The 18,551-nt window shown below is 44.2% G+C and overlaps 1 protein-coding gene across 3 annotated transcripts in view; it reads right to left on the reverse strand.

Moving 5' to 3' along the window:
* Nucleotides 1-549: 549 nt before the first annotated feature.
* The window catches only part of LOC124150398 (lysosomal alpha-mannosidase-like), a 41,431-nt gene continuing 23,429 nt past the window's right edge, over nucleotides 550-18,551 (reverse strand). For all 3 annotated transcript variants that reach the window (XM_048400801.1, XM_048400799.1, XM_048400800.1), the window contains exons 7-21: nucleotides 17,405-17,476; nucleotides 15,890-16,006; nucleotides 14,396-14,602; nucleotides 14,020-14,092; nucleotides 13,688-13,727; nucleotides 12,590-12,659; nucleotides 12,244-12,363; nucleotides 10,357-10,473; nucleotides 9,291-9,420; nucleotides 8,562-8,629; nucleotides 5,660-5,893; nucleotides 4,626-5,258; nucleotides 3,882-4,055; nucleotides 2,266-2,380; nucleotides 550-1,895 (exon numbers count right to left, since the gene is read on the reverse strand). In XM_048400801.1, the coding sequence (XP_048256758.1) occupies nucleotides 1,774-1,895; nucleotides 2,266-2,380; nucleotides 3,882-4,055; nucleotides 4,626-5,258; nucleotides 5,660-5,893; nucleotides 8,562-8,629; nucleotides 9,291-9,420; nucleotides 10,357-10,473; nucleotides 12,244-12,363; nucleotides 12,590-12,659; nucleotides 13,688-13,727; nucleotides 14,020-14,092; nucleotides 14,396-14,602; nucleotides 15,890-16,006; nucleotides 17,405-17,476 (2,292 nt within the window). In that variant the 3' untranslated portion in view covers nucleotides 550-1,773. The remainder of the gene's footprint in view (nucleotides 1,896-2,265; nucleotides 2,381-3,881; nucleotides 4,056-4,625; nucleotides 5,259-5,659; nucleotides 5,894-8,561; nucleotides 8,630-9,290; nucleotides 9,421-10,356; nucleotides 10,474-12,243; nucleotides 12,364-12,589; nucleotides 12,660-13,687; nucleotides 13,728-14,019; nucleotides 14,093-14,395; nucleotides 14,603-15,889; nucleotides 16,007-17,404; nucleotides 17,477-18,551) is intronic.

Raw genomic sequence — 18,551 nt, forward strand, 5'->3', positions numbered from 1 at the left:
CAACAGTTCAGAACTTCTTCAACCACAACCGTTCAGAGCTTGGTACAACAGTTCAGAGCTCCATCATCCATGACAGTTCAGACATCTCTCAACCATGACAACAGTTCAGTGCTCCATCATCCATGATAGTTCAGACATCTCTCAACCATGACAACAGTTCAGAGCTCCATCATCCATGACAGTTCAGACATCTCTCAACCATGACAACAGTTCAGAGCTCCATCATCCATGACAGTTCAGACATCTCTCAACCATGACAACAGTTCAGAGCTCCATCATCCATGACAGTTCAGACATATCTCAACCATGACAACAGTTCAGAGCTCCATCATCCATGACAGTTTAGACATCTCTCAACCATGACAACAGTTCAGAGCTCCATCATCCATGACAGTTCAGACATCTCTCAACCATGACAACAGTTCAGAGCTCCATCATCCATGACAGTTCAGACATCTCTCAACCATGACATCAGTTCAGAGCTCTATCAACCATGACAACAATTCCCATCGTATTGTTTGCAAGGAAAACATAAACAAAAGAACTATAAATGAAGTAAAAACTTTATTGGCATAAAGGCATTAATTGTTTGGAGTGAATGGTACAGCGAAGACTGTGATACTTTCATTGACTGCTGCACAATAACGAATGATCTGTCCAAACTAATGGCAAGCACGACTAGAGCTTTGTTTAAAAGGAAGGATGCATTTTGTGATCACAAGTTAAGCTAACATATAAACATATATAAATATATAAAATATGAAAGCAAATACTCCATGAATCAATTTCTGTTTCTGTTTGGTGTATTCGTTGTAATGCATTTACGATATACTTTGTCTTAATACTATGCTTCAAAATGCAAGAGTGTGCAACCCTGCAATGTTGTAGGAAGATATCATCACAACAATCTCGAAACAATGTTGCAAGAAGATATCATCACAATTTTGACACAATGCTGTAGTTTACATGACTGTTTGTTGCTGGCGAATATTGCACTTCAGACTTCAACCTTGTATCCTCCTTGGAATATTGTTAAGTGATGTGATAAACATTTTGATGTTTGTCACCATATAATAATACTAAACATAGTTCACAGTGCTGTTCACTTCTTACGCTTTCATACCTGTGTATGCTAGTTCAATGTCTTCCCTGACATCACCTACAGTACGGAGAACTTCATATTGACATGTCACAACCTGTAAAGTGTATTGTGAAAATGTCAACGAGAAATTGTACTTTACGAAGAAAGTGTTATCCAAAATATATCATTTGTTGCATTTGACCACTTTCTAAATGGGATTGTGTGTTCAAAGAGAAAACACATAAACTATCCAATCAATCATACAACAGACAAGGCAACACCAACACAACAAAATGTGATTTAGAACTGGCATGTTCCTTTTTGTATTCCATCCAGTTTTACCTACGATAGTGATTCAGTTCATTACCTTGGGAGATATTACACACACATACACCCCCTGTACACACACACACCCCTGTATACACACACACACACACACCCCTGTACACACACACACCCGTACACACACACACACACATACCCCTGTACACACACAATGTTCACACAAGTTTCCTCCCACACGTCAAGGAAGTCCTCTTGTGATGCCTACATGTTGATCATTTGATGATCCCTCCCTGCCCCCATCCCCCCTAAATTGTAAAATAGCATTCATTAGCGTCACATTATCAGGATCAGGTATAATTTCCGTGTTAGTTTGCCGGTGGTTGTCCCCAGTGGTCTTTGCTGTGTGCTTAGTGCTGCGTGGTCCGGAGCTTCACCTGGAATGTCCGGATCTCCATGGGGTTCAGCGTTATGTCCAGGGGAGCAGCTGCCTGTTCAGGGTGGGACTCAGGCTTAAACCTCAAGGTCGTATCTACAGAAACAGATGGAAGTATTTAATGTAATGAGCAACATGACATCTGTGTAACATCCTCATCCTATTTGTTATTACAGTCCAACAAACAAAGGCTGACAAACAAACACAAGAGGCTGGTAAACAAACATAAGAGGCTGACAAACGAACACAAGAGGCTGACAAATAAACACAACAGGGTGACAAACACAAGGGGCTGACAAACAAGAGGATGACAAACAAACACGAAGCTGACAAACGTAAGGGGCTGACAAACACGAGGATGACAAACAAACACAACAGGCTGACAAACAAACATATGTGGGTAGCAAACAAACACAAGAGAGTGACAATCAAACACAAGTGGCTGACAATCGAGTAAAATCGTTACCTTTGTTTCCACTGTCTGTCGTCTTCCACTTGAGGCGGTTCAGCTGGGCGAGTGGCAGGTTGGACCCCAGTGTTAGCTCTGTCACAGACTCGATATCAAAGGGCACAAACAGATCCTGGGAAGAAATTACATGAATAAGTCTCAAAGCATTGACTTCTGCCAGAAACATATGCTTGTTCAACAAATACTTTTTCATTTTAACTCAGATCAATGTAAGGACTCGTGTTAAACCTGATCCCATGAAGGAGGGAAAAGAATAAAAATCTCGAAACAACCTAAGTATCAGATATCACCCCCACTAAGTCACCTAAAGCTGATAAGGTCGGAGATCAGAAGTGGTGAGTATGGTTTTATGCCGCTTTTTAGCAATATTCCAGTAATATCACACCGGGGGATGAGAAATGGCCTTCACACATTGTACCCAGGTCGGGAATCGAACCCGTGTCTTCTATGTATTATACCCACCTCTTGGGGAGGTATTTCTGTGTGGAAAACATTCTGTCTTTTCTTCATGTGAAGTTTCTTCCCACAAGTAGGAAACGACTAACAGTCAAAATATTAATGCTACTGTAAAGTTTGATAGAAAAGGTAACATGGCATGACTATTGATGGATTTCTATTTATGAGAATGTACCATAAGTGACAGGTTATCCTGTAAACAAGTAGATAACATGATCTGGCCTTCTGGTTGCAATAATCTCTCAGTATCCTGAAACACTGGTTACAGGCATAAAGACACATTACATGTACATTACATTACCACCAGACTACTGTTTCCTGATAATGGAGTGGGCAGGGCTTGTGTCAATGTTTCCATTAAGTGAGGCGACATCTACCACCAGACTACTGTTTCCTGATAATGGAGTGGGCAGGGCTTGTGTCAATGTTTCCATTAAGTGAGGCGACATCTACCACCAGACTATTGTTTCCTGATAATGGAGTGGGCAGGGCTTGTGTCAATGTTTCCATTAAGTGAGGCGACGTCTACCACCAGACTATTGTTTCCTGATAATGGAGTGGGCAGGGCTTGTGTCAATGTTTCCATTAAGTGAGGCGACGTCTACCACCAGACTATTGTTTCCTGATAATAGGGAGGACTGGGCATTATTGCACTGAACAATGTCACTTATTTTGTATCGTTCACATTTTTTTAGCAACATGTGAAGTTCTTATTTTCAACATATATATCCACAAGAATTGACTTCAGTTTGTGTTCATGGAGGCATAATTTTAATAACCAGTATGCACACTTTGTAAACCTAGTGTGCATGTTGGTTTTTATTTTCTACCTTAACAAAAGCAAAACATAAAGAAGTCAGTTGTTATCTACAAGATGCCAGCATGTATTAGAGACCTGGCTTGTATTTGAGACCCAGCATATAATCGAGGAAATATCGATAGTTTTTTAGTTCCTATTGGTGATTGATTGGCAGCTATTTCTTATGATTCGATATGTAGGCTATCAATGAATTCAGTCGCACATTTTTGTGTGAAAAGGCTTAATATATTTAAAAGGGATTTCCGTAGCAAATAGGAAACCTCTTTTTAACCAATCAGAATCAAGCATCCTTCAATGTCATGGTAGAATGTGGAGTACAAGCTGCCAGCTGTTTTACCTTCAAGGATACTGTGACCGGGGCAGAGAGAGTTGCATCCTCGTCCTTCTCATAGAAGTGCTCCAGTCTCAGCAGGTAGGGCTGCAGAGTGGAGGGGGCGGGGCCGGACCCAGCGTACTGCTCCAAGGTCAGCAGGTGAACGTTGGCAGGCAACTCACGCTTCAGTCCAGACCACTGAAACGGTAGAGAAGTTATCAAAACTGTTGGTTCTCAGAGAGGAATGACATACGCAGGAGGAGGGAGATGAGCCTGACACTTGACCAGCTGTTTATTCAAGACTGTCACATGTTACATAACAGCATGTAATTGTGCTTACCTACAACTAATCTTATTGAACAAACGGACATCGATTGGCCTATCATGATATTACACACTTGTTTACAACTACTTCAATTACAGATATTACAGAAACAAACCAAATATTATACCATATTTTCTAGTGTATTATGCACACTTTTTACCAAAATTATCACTATGTATTGTACCACACACTGGCTCATGATAGACATCTCACTTTGTGGAACATCGCTATTTGAACAGACAGACTTAATGGCATTTGTTCCTAATTGCTGATTAATTCTTGTTTTTAGTTCAATCTTAAACAAAAAGCCTTGTTCATGCATTTTACGAAATGATCAACACCATTGACCTAAATAAAGTCGGACTGCCCTCCCACCCGGAGCTGACAAACTGTTCAAGCAACTTAAAATCCAACTCACTCATTCACTCACAAAAAAATCTTACATTTGTTTTGAAGTTCTTGCTCCAGTCGGAATACTTCGTCTTTACATTGGTAAAGGACAATGATGGTGCCATGAAGAGTCTTTCCCCGAGGTCACGGTGCAGTCGGGCCGAGTCGGCGATGGTGTCAAGGAACACGTAGTGGTAGCCTCGGACAATCAGGCCCTTGCCATCAGCACCGGTCTCGTTCATGGGTTCCCCCACACCGCGGGCATCGTCCTTGATCAGCCGACGGTGCAGCATCAGCTCAAGCGCGCCGTCCTGAAGACTGCCGCCACCCTCGGACCGGTCGTTGAGGACAGTGAGCTGCAGGTTCCTGCTGACGTCCTGCATGTAGATCCTGCTGTTGACGGGGTAGTAGTTCTGAGACACGGGTTCCGTCACGTTCAGGTCCCACGTGTCGCGGTGGTTGCGCTGTCTCCGGAGCACCTCCCTGCCATTGGCGTCGGTGTAGAAGAGGCCCTGTGTGGCCAAGTCTGTGGTGTATCGAGTAATCACCTCCTTCCCGATCTTGTCGTCTATTGGAATCGGGCCGATAGTCCACTGAAACTCGGCATACTGCTCATTCTCATACACTCGAATCATCTGCGTGGCCCACGGTGAAAACTGTTGGTAGACCTCCTCAACTAGCTTTCCCTGAAACGCAAGTCATTATTCAATCCGCTATGTGCTACTACGACTTCTCAAGTCTCTAAAACCTCTGTCTACATCTACATCATTACCTTCATCCCACAGACAGCCACCATTCCTTCAGTGCCATTATTGAAATCATTGTAGGAGGAATTTGTTATGAGTGTAGAGAACTAATTGTAGCAGTTTTCCTACATACCCGTAATATGACATTTCATTAATATATTTCTGATATGTTAATAGTAATTGGACAAAATACCTTGTTATGGTATATAATTTTAAGACTGGAAAAAAATGTTTTTAAAGAGAAGAAAATGTTTTTGAAATTAGAAAGAGATACAGATCTATTCACCCTTCAACCACCCCTTCTTATCAATATCCACGTCTCATCCACAGATATGGCTCACCTCTCGTATGTAACTGTTGCGGGACAGCTGGGCGCTGCTGCCAATATTGGTGGGAGAAGTTGCGTTTGGTCGGAAGATGTAGGCGCCAGAGGCCTGGTTCTCATCACCGCTGTTGTTGCCTGCGTAGCCGGGGTAGAACATGAAGCTCTGGCCGAGGCTGATGTCCAGGTTCTTCTTCAGGTTCTTCATGGACTTCAGCTGACCAAAGTTCCCGTCAAACGTCAAGCTGATGTACTGAAACAGACACAGATCAGCTGATGTACTGAAACAGACACACATCAGCTGATGTACTGAAGGATACACACAGACACATCAGCTGATGTACTGAAATAGACACACATCAGCTGATGTACTGAAACAGACACATCAGCTGATGTACTTAAAGATACACACATCAGCTGATGTACTGAAACAGACACATATCAGCTGATGTACTGAAAGACACACAAACACATCAGCTGATGTACTGAAATATACACACAAACATCAGCTGATGTACTGAAATAGACACACATCAGCTGCTGTACTGAAATAGACACATATCAGCTGCTGTACTGAAATAGACCCATATAAGCTGATGTACTTAAAGATACACACATCAGCTGATGTACTGAAATATACACACACACATCAGCTGATGTACTGAAATAGACACACATCAGCTGATGTACTGAAATAGACACACATCAGCTGCTGTACTGAAATAGACACATATAAGCTGATGTACTGAAATAGACACATATAAGCTGATGTACTTAAAGATACACACATCAGCTGATGTACTGAAATATACACACACACATCAGCTGATTTACTGAAATAGACACATATCAGCTGATGTACTGAAATAGACACATACCAGCTGATGTACTGAAATAGACACACATCAGTTGATGTACTGAAATAGACACACATCATCTGATGTACTGAAATAGACACACACATCAGCTGGTGTACTGAAATAGACACACATCAGCTGATGTACTGAAAATACACACACACACACACTTCGGTTGGTGTACTGAAATAGACACACATCAGTTGATGTACTGAAATAGAGACACATCAGCTGATGTACTGAAATAGACACACATCAGCTGATGTACTTAAAGATACACACACACATCAGCTGATGTACTGAAAGACATACACATATCAGCTGATGTACTGAAAGATACATAAACACATCAGCTGATGTACTGAAAGACACACAAACACATGAGCTGATGTCCTGAAACACATACACACATGAGCTGATGTACTGAAAGATATACACACACATCAGCTGATGTACTGAAAGATATACACACATCAGCTGATGTACTGAAAGATACACACACACATCAGCTGATGTACTGAAAAATATATACACACACATCAGCTGATGTATTGAAAGATACATACACACATCAGCTGATGTACTGAAAGATATATACACACACATCAGCTGATGTACTGAAAGACATATACATACATCAGCTGATGTACTGAAAGATACACACACACATCAGCTGTTGTATTGAAAGATATACACACACATCAGCTGATGTATTGAAAGACACATACACACATCAGCTGATGTACTGAAAGATACACACACACATCAGCTGATGAACTGAAAGATATATACACACGCATCAGCTGATGTATTGAAAGACACATACACACATCAGCTGATGTACTGAAAGATACACACACACATCAGCTGATGTACTGAAAGATACACACACACATCAGCTGATGTACTGAAAGATATACACACATCAGCTGATATACTGAAAGATACACACACACATCAGCTGATGTACTGAAAGATATATACACAAACATCAGCTGATGTACTGAAAGATACATACACACATCAGCTGATGTACTGAAAGATATATACACACACATCAGCTGATGTACTGAAAGACACATACACACATCAGCTGATGTACTGAAAGATATACACACATCAGCTGATGTACTGAAAGATACACACACACATCAGCTGATGTACTGAAAGATATATACACACACATCAGCTGTTGTACTGAAAGACACATACACACATCAGCTGATGTACTGAAAGATATATACACACGCATCAGCTGATGTATTGAAAGACACATACACACATCAGCTGATGTACTGAAAGATACACACACACATCAGCTGATGTACTGAAAGATACACACACACATCAGCTGATGTACTGAAAGATATACACACATCAGCTGATGTACTGAAAGATACACACACACATCAGCTGATGTACTGAAAGATATATACACACACATCAGCTGATGTACTGAAAGATACATACACACATCAGCTGATGTACTGAAAGATATATACACACACATCAGCTGTTGTACTGAAAGACACATACACACATCAGCTGATGTACTGAAAGATATATACACACGCATCAGCTGATGTATTGAAAGACACATACACACATCAGCTGATGTACTGAAAGATACACACACACATCAGCTGATGTACTGAAAGATACACACACACATCAGCTGATGTACTGAAAGATATACACACATCAGCTGATGTACTGAAAGATACACACACACATCAGCTGATGTACTGAAAGATATATACACACACATCAGCTGATGTACTGAAAGATACACACACACATCAGCTGATGTACTGAAAGATATATACACAAACATCAGCTGATGTACTGAAAGATACATACACACATCAGCTGATGTACTGAAAGATATATACACACACATCAGCTGATGTACTGAAAGACACATACACACATCAGCTGATGTATTGAAAGACACATACACACATCAGCTGATGTACTGAAAGATACACACACACATCAGCTGATGAACTGAAAGATATATACACACGCATCAGCTGATTTACTGAAAGATAGTATCCCACTCACCTGATTCCCAATAGTGGTGTCAGCACCCACAGAAAATGACTTCTTAGGTCGCACGTGGCTTTCAGCAGCTGTAAGGGAAAACAATATCATGGTTGAAAATGTGTCTCACAGTGGACCACGGACACACCTCTCAGTAGACCACTAACACATCTCACAGTGAACCACAGACACACCTCACAGTGAACCACTGACACATCTCACAGTGGACCACTGACACATCTCACAATGGACCACTGACACACCTCACAAATATTCAGTGATCTTGGTGATAACAATATACTGTCCCTATCTGTTTGTACTGAGAAAGTCATGAACTGTTAGCAAGTCAATTGTTAGATGGAAACATGAAAGCAAAGGGACGTAACTGGATGAAAAATATAGCCAGACAGTAAAGATGACGCTTCATGCTGATTGTTCATCCCCATGGCAACTATACTGGATACTAGATGAGTACGACTCACATTACTTTGCCCATACATTCTGTCACAACACACACTTCAAGCCTGATTCTAGACATTGCTGCCAGGGGCAGTGGGGTAGCCTCGTGGTTAAAGCGTTGGCTCGTCTCACCGAAGACCTGGGTTGATTCTTGAATATTGCTAAAAGCGGCATAAGACAATACTCACTCACTCACTAGAAATTACTGCCATCTTAGTTATGTTGATGGTTGTGAGTGGTGTATATTTCAAGCCCTCCATGTACACAGTGCAGACAGACGTGGTATCTTACCGCTGTTCATAGACACAAAATAGGTGCTGAATCCCAGAGCTGGGACAGTCACAGAGAACCACAGTTCATTGGCAGCCAGAGCCCCCTTCCTCTCCGGGATGCGGAATGTGTCCTCCGAGATCTGGTACACCTGGGAACACAAACAGTCGAGGACATTCTCGTGTCATGATACAGCTACAGTCAAACGCTGCTGTGTCAAACATTGATGTGTCGAGCCTACACTTTTCTTGAAGTAAAAGTTTGGTCACAGCATATTCTTTCTTTTTTCATCATTATTTGACCTCTGATGTGTTGAATCGGATGTGTCGAATGTTACAGTTGTCTGAAAGTCATTGTCCAGTCACAAACATGTACTCACAGCACAAATTTACTGACAAGACAACATTTATTTCATTTTCTTGTTGTTTCTTGTCACATGAGCTTCCTGGTATACATGCTTCAGGACAATTGGTAAATGCATGCTGAGGTCAATTTTTGATTGTGTCGAACCTCGGATGACTCGTAGTATTTACGTATGTCCCTTCAACTTCGACACAACAGCGTTTGACAATTTATCACCATGTGGTAGAATATTTATGTGATCGTGGCTCAATTCACCATGTATGTCTAAAGATTTCTAGAGATGCCAACCCCACATTTTGGCATTTAGGCATATGTGGGACACTTTGTGACTAGAATTAGTAACAGGAAAATAGTAATCATTATCAGCCTTTTTTACTGTATGGCTTATCTTTGCATAACTCCTCAGACTCAACTTTCCAATTACAAGACGATACAAGTGATTATTTAGCGATTATCATATTGGACAATGCTTACAGTGAGGCCATCATCTGGTCTCAATTACAGGAAATATATTATATTTTATCACTCAGGGATGAGAATGGATATGGAATGGATCCATAATTTGGGGGTGTTTATAGGGGGTTCATTAGAATTTAACAAATTTGAGTTCACGGAAATTCGCGGATCCACAGAAGATTCTCATCCCTGCATATTGGCTGAATTTGGTTAAATATATTATAATGAACTCCTAAGGGATAAGGGATGGCCATGTTCAGTAACTCACCTCCGACATGACGGCCTCCCCATGTGGTCCGGTGATGCTGTAGTCACTGCCCACTACTGGGAGATGGACAGTGTAGGTCACCGACCTTCCGATGGGGTTGTACACAAACACTTGGAACTGACAACAGACAAGGACATAAGGTTTGCTGGTAGCATCAACCGCTGTTTTGTCTGATTATTTACAGGCTGCCATTGTTGGTGGAATATCACTGACCGAGGCTGGATTACTAAGCAGTACGATAGTGGACATATGCTCATTGCTGCCAGTGTAGGGGGAATATTACTGACTGTGGCTGGATTACCAAGCAGTACGACATGTGGACATATGCTCATTGCAGCCAGTGTAGGGGGAATATCACTGACCGAGGCTGGATTACCAAGCAGTATGACATATGGACATATGCTCATTGCTGCCAGTGTCGGTGGAATATTACTGACTGTGGCTGGATTACCAAGCAGTACGACATGTGGACATATGCTCATTGCAGCCAGTGTAGGGGGAATATCACTGACCGAGGCTGGATTACCAAGCAGTACGACATGTGGACATATGCTCATTGCTGCCAGTGTAGGTGGAATATCACTGACTGAGGCTGGATTACCAAGCAGTATGACATATGGACATATGCTCATTGCTGCCGGTGTAGGGGGAATATCACTGACCGAGGCTGGATTACCAAGCAGTACGACATGTGGACATATGCTCATTGCTGCCAGTGTAGGGGGAATATCACTGACTGTGGCTGGATTACCAAGCAGTATGACATATGGACATATGCTCATTGCTGCAGGTGTAGGGGGAATATTACTGACTGTGGCTGGATTACCATGCAGTACGACATATGGACATATGCTCATTGCTGCCAGTTGTAGGTGGAATATCACTGACCAAGGCTGGATTACCATGCAGTATGACATATGGAGATATGCTCATTGCTGCCAATGTAGGTGGAACATCACATGTGATGACCCCTTGATGAGACATGTGACCACCTCCCCCAGTGACTTGAGCTGACCCCCTTATGAGACCTGTGCTGATACCCTCCCCTAGTGACTTGAGCTGACCACCTAGAGACCTGTGCTGACCCCCTCCCCCAGTGACTTGAGCTGACCCCCTTATGAGACCTGTGCTGACCCCCTCCCCCAGTGACTTGAGCTGACCCCCTTATGAGACGTGTGCTGACCCCCTCCCCCAGTGACTTGATCTGACCCCCTTATGAGACCTGTGCTAACCCCCTCCCCTAGTGACTTGAGCTGACCCCCTTATGAGACCTGTGCTGACCCCCTCCCCCAGTGACTTGATCTGACCCCCTTATGAGACCTGTGCTGACCCCTCCCCCAGTGACTTGAGCTGACCCCCTTATGAGACGTGTGCTGACCCCCTCCCCCAGTGACTTGATCTGACCCCCTTATGAGACCTGTGCTGACCCCCTCCCCCCGTGACTTGATCCGACCCCCTTATGAGACCTGTGCTGACCCCCTCCCCCAGTGACTTGAGCTGACCACCTTATGAGACCTGTGCTGACCCCCTCCCCCATTGACTTGATCTGACCCCCTTATGAGACCTGTGCTGACCCCCTCCCCCCATGACTTGATCCGACCCCCTTATGAGACCTGTGCTGACCCCCTCCCCTAGTGACTTGAGCTGACCCCCTTATGAGACATGTGCTGACCCCCTCCCCCAGTGACTTGAGCTGACCCCCTTATGAGACCTGTGCTGACCCCCTCCCCTAGTGACTTGAGCTGACCCCCATATGAGACCTGTGCTGAGCCCCTCCCCCAGTGACTTGATCCGACCCCCTTATGAGACCTGTGCTGACCCCCTCTCCCAGTGACTTGATCTGACCACCTTGAGACCTTTGTTCCCCAATGTTCAGCAGCTACTGACCTCCTTCTGTGACTCTGTGGCAGCGCACATGCTGATGTTGAGGAGAGTGCAGAACCCTTGACCAGGAGGCTTCATTGTCCCCAGAGGGAGCAGCTTACCATAGGCGTCATTCACTACTTTCTGGAAACAGCATATATTGTGAGTGTTGGTAGTGTTTTACTGTATTTTGGCAGTGTTTTATTATGAGTATTTTGGCAGTATTTTAGTGTGAGTGTTGGCAGTGTCTTATTGTGAGTGTTGGCAATGTTTTATTGAACGTGTTGGCAGGTGTTTTATTGTTAGTGTTGAAAGTGTTTTAGTGTAAGTGTTGGCATGTTTTTTATTGTGACTGTTGGCAGTGTCTTACCTGGCACTCATTCACACCATTAGCCAATCTCTCCGCATAGTCATACGCCACAGCTTGCTTCTCTGTACCACTGTCCAACAAAGGCAATAGACACTTCACAATGATGGTCAAACATGCAGGCAACAATTATCAGCTATTTCCAGTCATACACTACAGTCAGCTATATTCCAGTTGTACACTACAATCAGCTATATTCCAGTTATACACTACAGTCAGCTATATTCCAGTTATACACTACAGTCAGCAATATTCCAGTTATACACTACAGTCAGCAATATTCCAGTTATACACTACAGTCAGCTATATTCCAGTTATACACTGCAGTCAGCAATATTCCAGTTATACACTGAAGTCAGTTATATTCCAGTTATACACTGCAGTCAGCTATATTCCAGTTATACACTACAGTCAGCAATATTCCAGTTATACACTACAGTCAGCTATATTCCAGTTATACACTGCAGTCAGCTATATTCCAGTTATACACTGCAGTCAGCTATATTCCAGTTATACACTGCTGTCAGCTATATTCCAGTTATACACTGCTGTCAGCTATATTCCAGTTATACACTGAAGAAAGCTATATTCCAGTTATACACTGCAGTCAGCTATATTCCAGTTTTACACTGCAGTCAGCTTTATTCCAGTTATACACTGCAGTCAGCTATTTCCAGTTATACACTGCAGTCAGCTATATTCCAGTTATACACTGAAGTCAGTTATATTCCAGTTATACACTGCAGTCAGCTATATTCCAGTTATACACTGCTGTCAGCTATATTCCAGTTATACACTGCAGTCAGCTATTTCCAGTTATACACTGCAGTCAGCTATTTCCAGTTATACACTGCAATGAGTTATATTCCAGTTGTACACTGCAGTCAGCTATATTCAAATTATACACTGCAGTCAGCTATTTCCAGTTGTACACTAGTCAGCTATATGTCAGTTCTACACTGCAATGAGTTTTATTCCAGTTGTACACTGAAGTTAGTTAGTCAGTAATATCAATAAGCCTATAAAGAGCACAAGCCCTGCCTGACATCATGAGTATGAGACTCACAGTATGCTAAGCCATGAGACAGTAAAATGTCCTACCTGACGGCATCATGATGCTGGGCGACACCCATAGCCTCCTCTGCAGCAGAAAACAGTTACATCACCAACACAGACATCCACTTGTAGCAATATGAGTATTTCTGTGTTGTAGGTGCAGTGTTCTGTACTTACTGAGTATTTCTATGTTGTAGGTGCAGTGTTCTGTACTTACTGAGTATTTCTATGTTGTAGGTGCAGTGTTCTGTACTTACTGAGTATTTCTATGTTGTAGGTGCAGTGTTCTGTACTTACTGAGTATTTCTATGTTGTAGGTGCAGTGTTCTGTACTTACTGAGTATTTCTATGTTGTAGGTGCAGTGTTCTGTACTTACTGAGTATTTCTATGTTGTAGGTGCTGTTATCAGTGTCCTCCAACTGGGCCAGTGCATCCACCTGTTTCACCACCTACAGAATACAGCAGAAACTATGGTCGGCACAATACAAGGCATGAGGCCTCCTGTGAGACATGGGCATGGAACAGGCATATCACATAGTCACTAAGAAAGCCTCTATCTACAGATGCAACAGATGAACTTTCTGTTGTCTCACACCATGTCTCCCTTGCTAAATTCAGCATCACCGGTTTCAGTACTTTCCTAATGCTGCTATTAAAACTATGATATAACGTGCCCTCTGTAACAAGAATGTAATGGTTTTCATCATTGGCTACTACAGTAGTTGTACAGACACCATGATAAGTTCTCCAACCTGTAGGAAATTGTTGGTTCTCCTGGCGTAGTTCTTGAGAGCAGCCCTGCTGCTGAAGTAGCCGGTCCAGTAGGCGTGGGGGCCGTCCCCGTAGGGGAAGAAGTCGTCCTCCTTGGTGGTCCAGGTCTTGTCTGCTTGGTTCAGGCGGTAGGTGTAGCAGGACGGGGTGGAGTACAGGACATTCACCTTGCTGTTGTTGGCGGTTTGCTGAAACACCCAGCTGTGGTCAGGGCAGCTCTCATAGAGATGTACATACCTGGAGGACCTAGCATGCAATTATAAGGCTTCACAACAGAAGTGGTGCCTGCCTCATTGATAAAAACATTAGATCAGAAAATGGACAATGTCCAGTAAAGACTTCTTCTACACAATGGGAGGCTGCAGGTTGGAGAGATGTTGAAGAAGGAGCAAAACTCCTGCAAGGCCTACTGGCTTGCCATTCTGTCTGTCTCTCCTACTGCCTACTGGCTTGCCATTCTGTCTGTCTCTCCTACCGCCTACTGGCTTGACAATCTATCTGTCTCTTCTACTACCTACTGGCTCGCCATTCTATCTGTCTCTTCTATTACCTACTGGCTTCCCATTCTGTCTGTCTCTCCTACTGCCTACTGGCTTGCCATTCTGTCTGTCTCTCCTACCGCCTACTGGCTTGACAATCTATCTGTCTCTCCTACCGCCTACTGGCTTGACAATCTATCTGTCTCTTCTACTACCTACTGGCTTGCCATTCTGTCTGTCTCTCCTACCGCCTACTGGCTTGACAATCTATCTGTCTCTTCTACTACCTACTGGCTTGCCATTCTTTCTGTCTCTCCTATTGCCTACTGGCTTGCCATTCTGTCTGTCTCTCCTACTGCCTACTGGCTTGCCATTCTTTCTGTCTCTCCTATTGTCTACTGGCTTGCCATTCTGTCTGTCTCACCTACTACCTACTGGCTTGCCATTCTGTCTGTCTCTTCTACTACCTACTGGCTTGACATTCTGTCTGTCTCTCCTACTGCCTACTGGCTTGACATTCTGTCTGTCTCACCTACTACCTACTGGCTTGCCATTCTGTCTGTCTCTCCTACTGCCTACTGGCTTGACAGTCTGTCTGTCTCTCCTACTGGCTACTGGCTTGCCATTCTGTCTGTCTCTCCTATTGCCTACTGGCATGCCATTCTTTCTGTCTCTCCTATTGCCTACTGGCTTGCCATTCTGTCTGTCTCTCCTACTACCTACTGGCTTGCCATTCTTTCTGTCTCTCCTATTGCCTACTGGCTTGCCATTCTGTCTGTCTCTCCTACTGCCTACTGGCTTGACATTCGGTCTGTCTCTCCTCCTGCCTACTGGCTTGCCATTCTGTCTGTCTCTCCTGCTGCCTACTGACTTGACATTCGGTCTGTCTCTCCTGCTGCCTACTGACTTGACAATCTGTCAGTCTCCCTTATTGTCCGCCGGAATGACATGCTTTCAGACTCCCCTACTTCACATCTCTTATGCAGCAACACTAACCTGATTATTCACATATTTCATGAGTTTGTCGAGATTCTTGAACCAGGTGTGAGCATTGGAATACTGGAAGTCCGAGCCCATCGTCATGATGATGTGGTCCGTCTGGTAGTGCTGGGCCTGTAGGAGGAATACAGGTGTCAGTACTGGGGGCATTGTGGCGTATGTGCTGGGGGCATTATGGTGTAAGTACTAGGGGCATCGTGGTGGAGTACTGGGGGCATCGTAGTGCATGTACTGGGGACATTTAGGTACGTGTTCTTAGGGCATCATGGTGTAAGTACTGGGGGCATCATGGGGTAAGTACTGGGGGCATACTGGGGTAAGTACTGGGGGCATCATGGGGTAAGTACTGGGGGCATCATGGGGTAAGTACTGGGGGCATACTGGTGTTAGTACTGGGGGCTTACTAGTGTAAGTACTGGGGGCATCATGGTGTAAGTACTGGGGACATTGTGGTACGTGTTCTTAGGGCATCATGGTGTAAGTACTAGGGGCATCATGGGGTAAGTACTGGGGGCATACGGGTGTAAGTACTGGGGGCATCGTGGTGGGAGTACTGGGGACATCGTGGTGTAAGTACTGGGGGCATCATGGGGTGAGTACTGGGGACATCGTCGTGGTGTAAGTACTGGGGGCATCATGGGGTGAGTACTGGGGGCATCATGGGGTAAGTACTGGGGGCATCATGGGGTAAGTACTGGGGGCATACTGGTGTAAGTACTGGGGGCTTACTGGTGTAAGTACTGGGGGCATCATGGGGTAAGTACTGGGGACATCACTACATACCTGACCTGCTGGGGTCGAGTGGGGTTAAGACAAGCACTACATACCTGAACTGCTGGGGTCGAGTGGGGTTGAGACAAGTACTACATACTTGACCTGCTCGGGTCGAGTGGGGTTGAGACAAGTACTACATACCTGACCTGCTCGGATCGAGTGGGATTGAGACAAGCACTACATACCTGACCTGCTGGGGTTGAGTGGGGTTGAGACAAGTACTACATACCTGACCTGCTCGGGTCGAGTGGGGTTAAGACAAGCACTACATACCTGACCTGCTGGGGTCGAGTGGGATTGAGACAAGCACTACATACCTGACCTGCTGGGGTTGAGTGGGATTGAGACAAGCACTACATACCTGACCTGCTGGGGTCGAGTGGGATTGAGACAAGCACTACATACCTGACCTGCTGGGGTCGAGTGGGATTGAGACAAGCACTACATACCTGACCTGCTGGGGTCGAGTGGGGTTGAGACAAGCGCTACATACCTGACCTGCTGGGGTCGAGTGGGGTTAAGACAAGCACTACATACCTGACCTGCTGGGGTCGAGTGGGATTGAGACAAGCACTACATACCTGACCTGCTGGGGTCGAGTGGGGTTAAGACAAGCACTACATACCTGAACTGCTGGGGTCGAGTGGGGTTGAGACAAGCACTACATACCTGACCTGCTGGGGTCGAGTGGGGTTGAGACACGCACTACATACCTGCCCTGCTGGGGTCGAGACTCACCTGGTCATGCACAGCTTTGAGAAAGGCAGCAACTCTGTCAGGCACATTGTAGTCATGGAGACGCTCATCATCCTAAAATAATGTATTCAGCAAGAAGTTACTAGAAGAATCTGCAAGTCAAACATGAAGACTAATAATTCTGAATGTGATTGCCGTGAGAACGTTTCAACAGGCACAGGCAAATTACAAGATGTATATATGATTATAGAATACATCAGTTCATTACAAGATGCTAAACCTGGATGTTTACAAAATTGAATAAACAGAGAATTTTCATGATAAACAAATCAAAAGACAATCATTTTGTAATTTAGTGTGTAACAGAGACAAATGGACTGACAAAGCTAAACACATACTGAGAGTGAGATAGGCACTGACAAAGACACACATGGCTAAGAGTGAGATAGGGACTGACAAAGCTAAACAAATGGCTGAGAGTGAGATAGGCACTGACAAAGCTAAACAAATGGCTGAGAGTGAGATAGGCACTGACAAAGCTAAACAAATGGCTGAGAGTGAGATAGGCACTGACAAAGACACACATGGCTAAGAGTGAGATAGGGACTGACAAAGCTAAACAAATGGCTGAGAGTGAGATAGGGACTGACAAAGCTAAACACATGGCTAAGAGTGAGATAGGCACTGACAAAGCTAAACAAATGGCTGAGAGTGAGATAGGCACTGACAAAGACACACATATGGCTGAGAGTGAGATAGGCTCTGACAAAAGCTTGAGCAATACTGGAGAAGAACTGCTAGAATATCTGGTTGTATCACCAACATAGCCCTGATACATGCTCCCAACATAGACCTGATACAGGGTCCCAACATAGCCCTGATACATGCTCCCAACATAGCCCTGATACAGCGTCCCAACATAGGCCTGATACAGGGTCCCAACATAGCCCTGATACAGCGTCCCAACATAGTCCTGATAGATGCTCCCAACATAGCCCTGATACAGGGTCCCAACATAGGCCTGATACATGCTCCCAACATAGACCTGATACAGAGTCCCAACATAGTCCTGATACAGGGTCCCAACATAGTCCTGATACAGGGTCCCAACATAGGCCTGATACATGGTCCCAACATAGCCCTGATACAGGGTCCCAACATAGCCCTGATACAGGGTCCCAACATAGCC

This window comes from Haliotis rufescens, unplaced genomic scaffold (genome assembly GCF_023055435.1).
Source record: "Haliotis rufescens isolate VD_foot unplaced genomic scaffold, xgHalRufe1.0.p SCAF_20, whole genome shotgun sequence".
In the NCBI taxonomy this organism is placed as follows: Eukaryota; Metazoa; Mollusca; class Gastropoda; order Lepetellida; family Haliotidae; genus Haliotis; species Haliotis rufescens.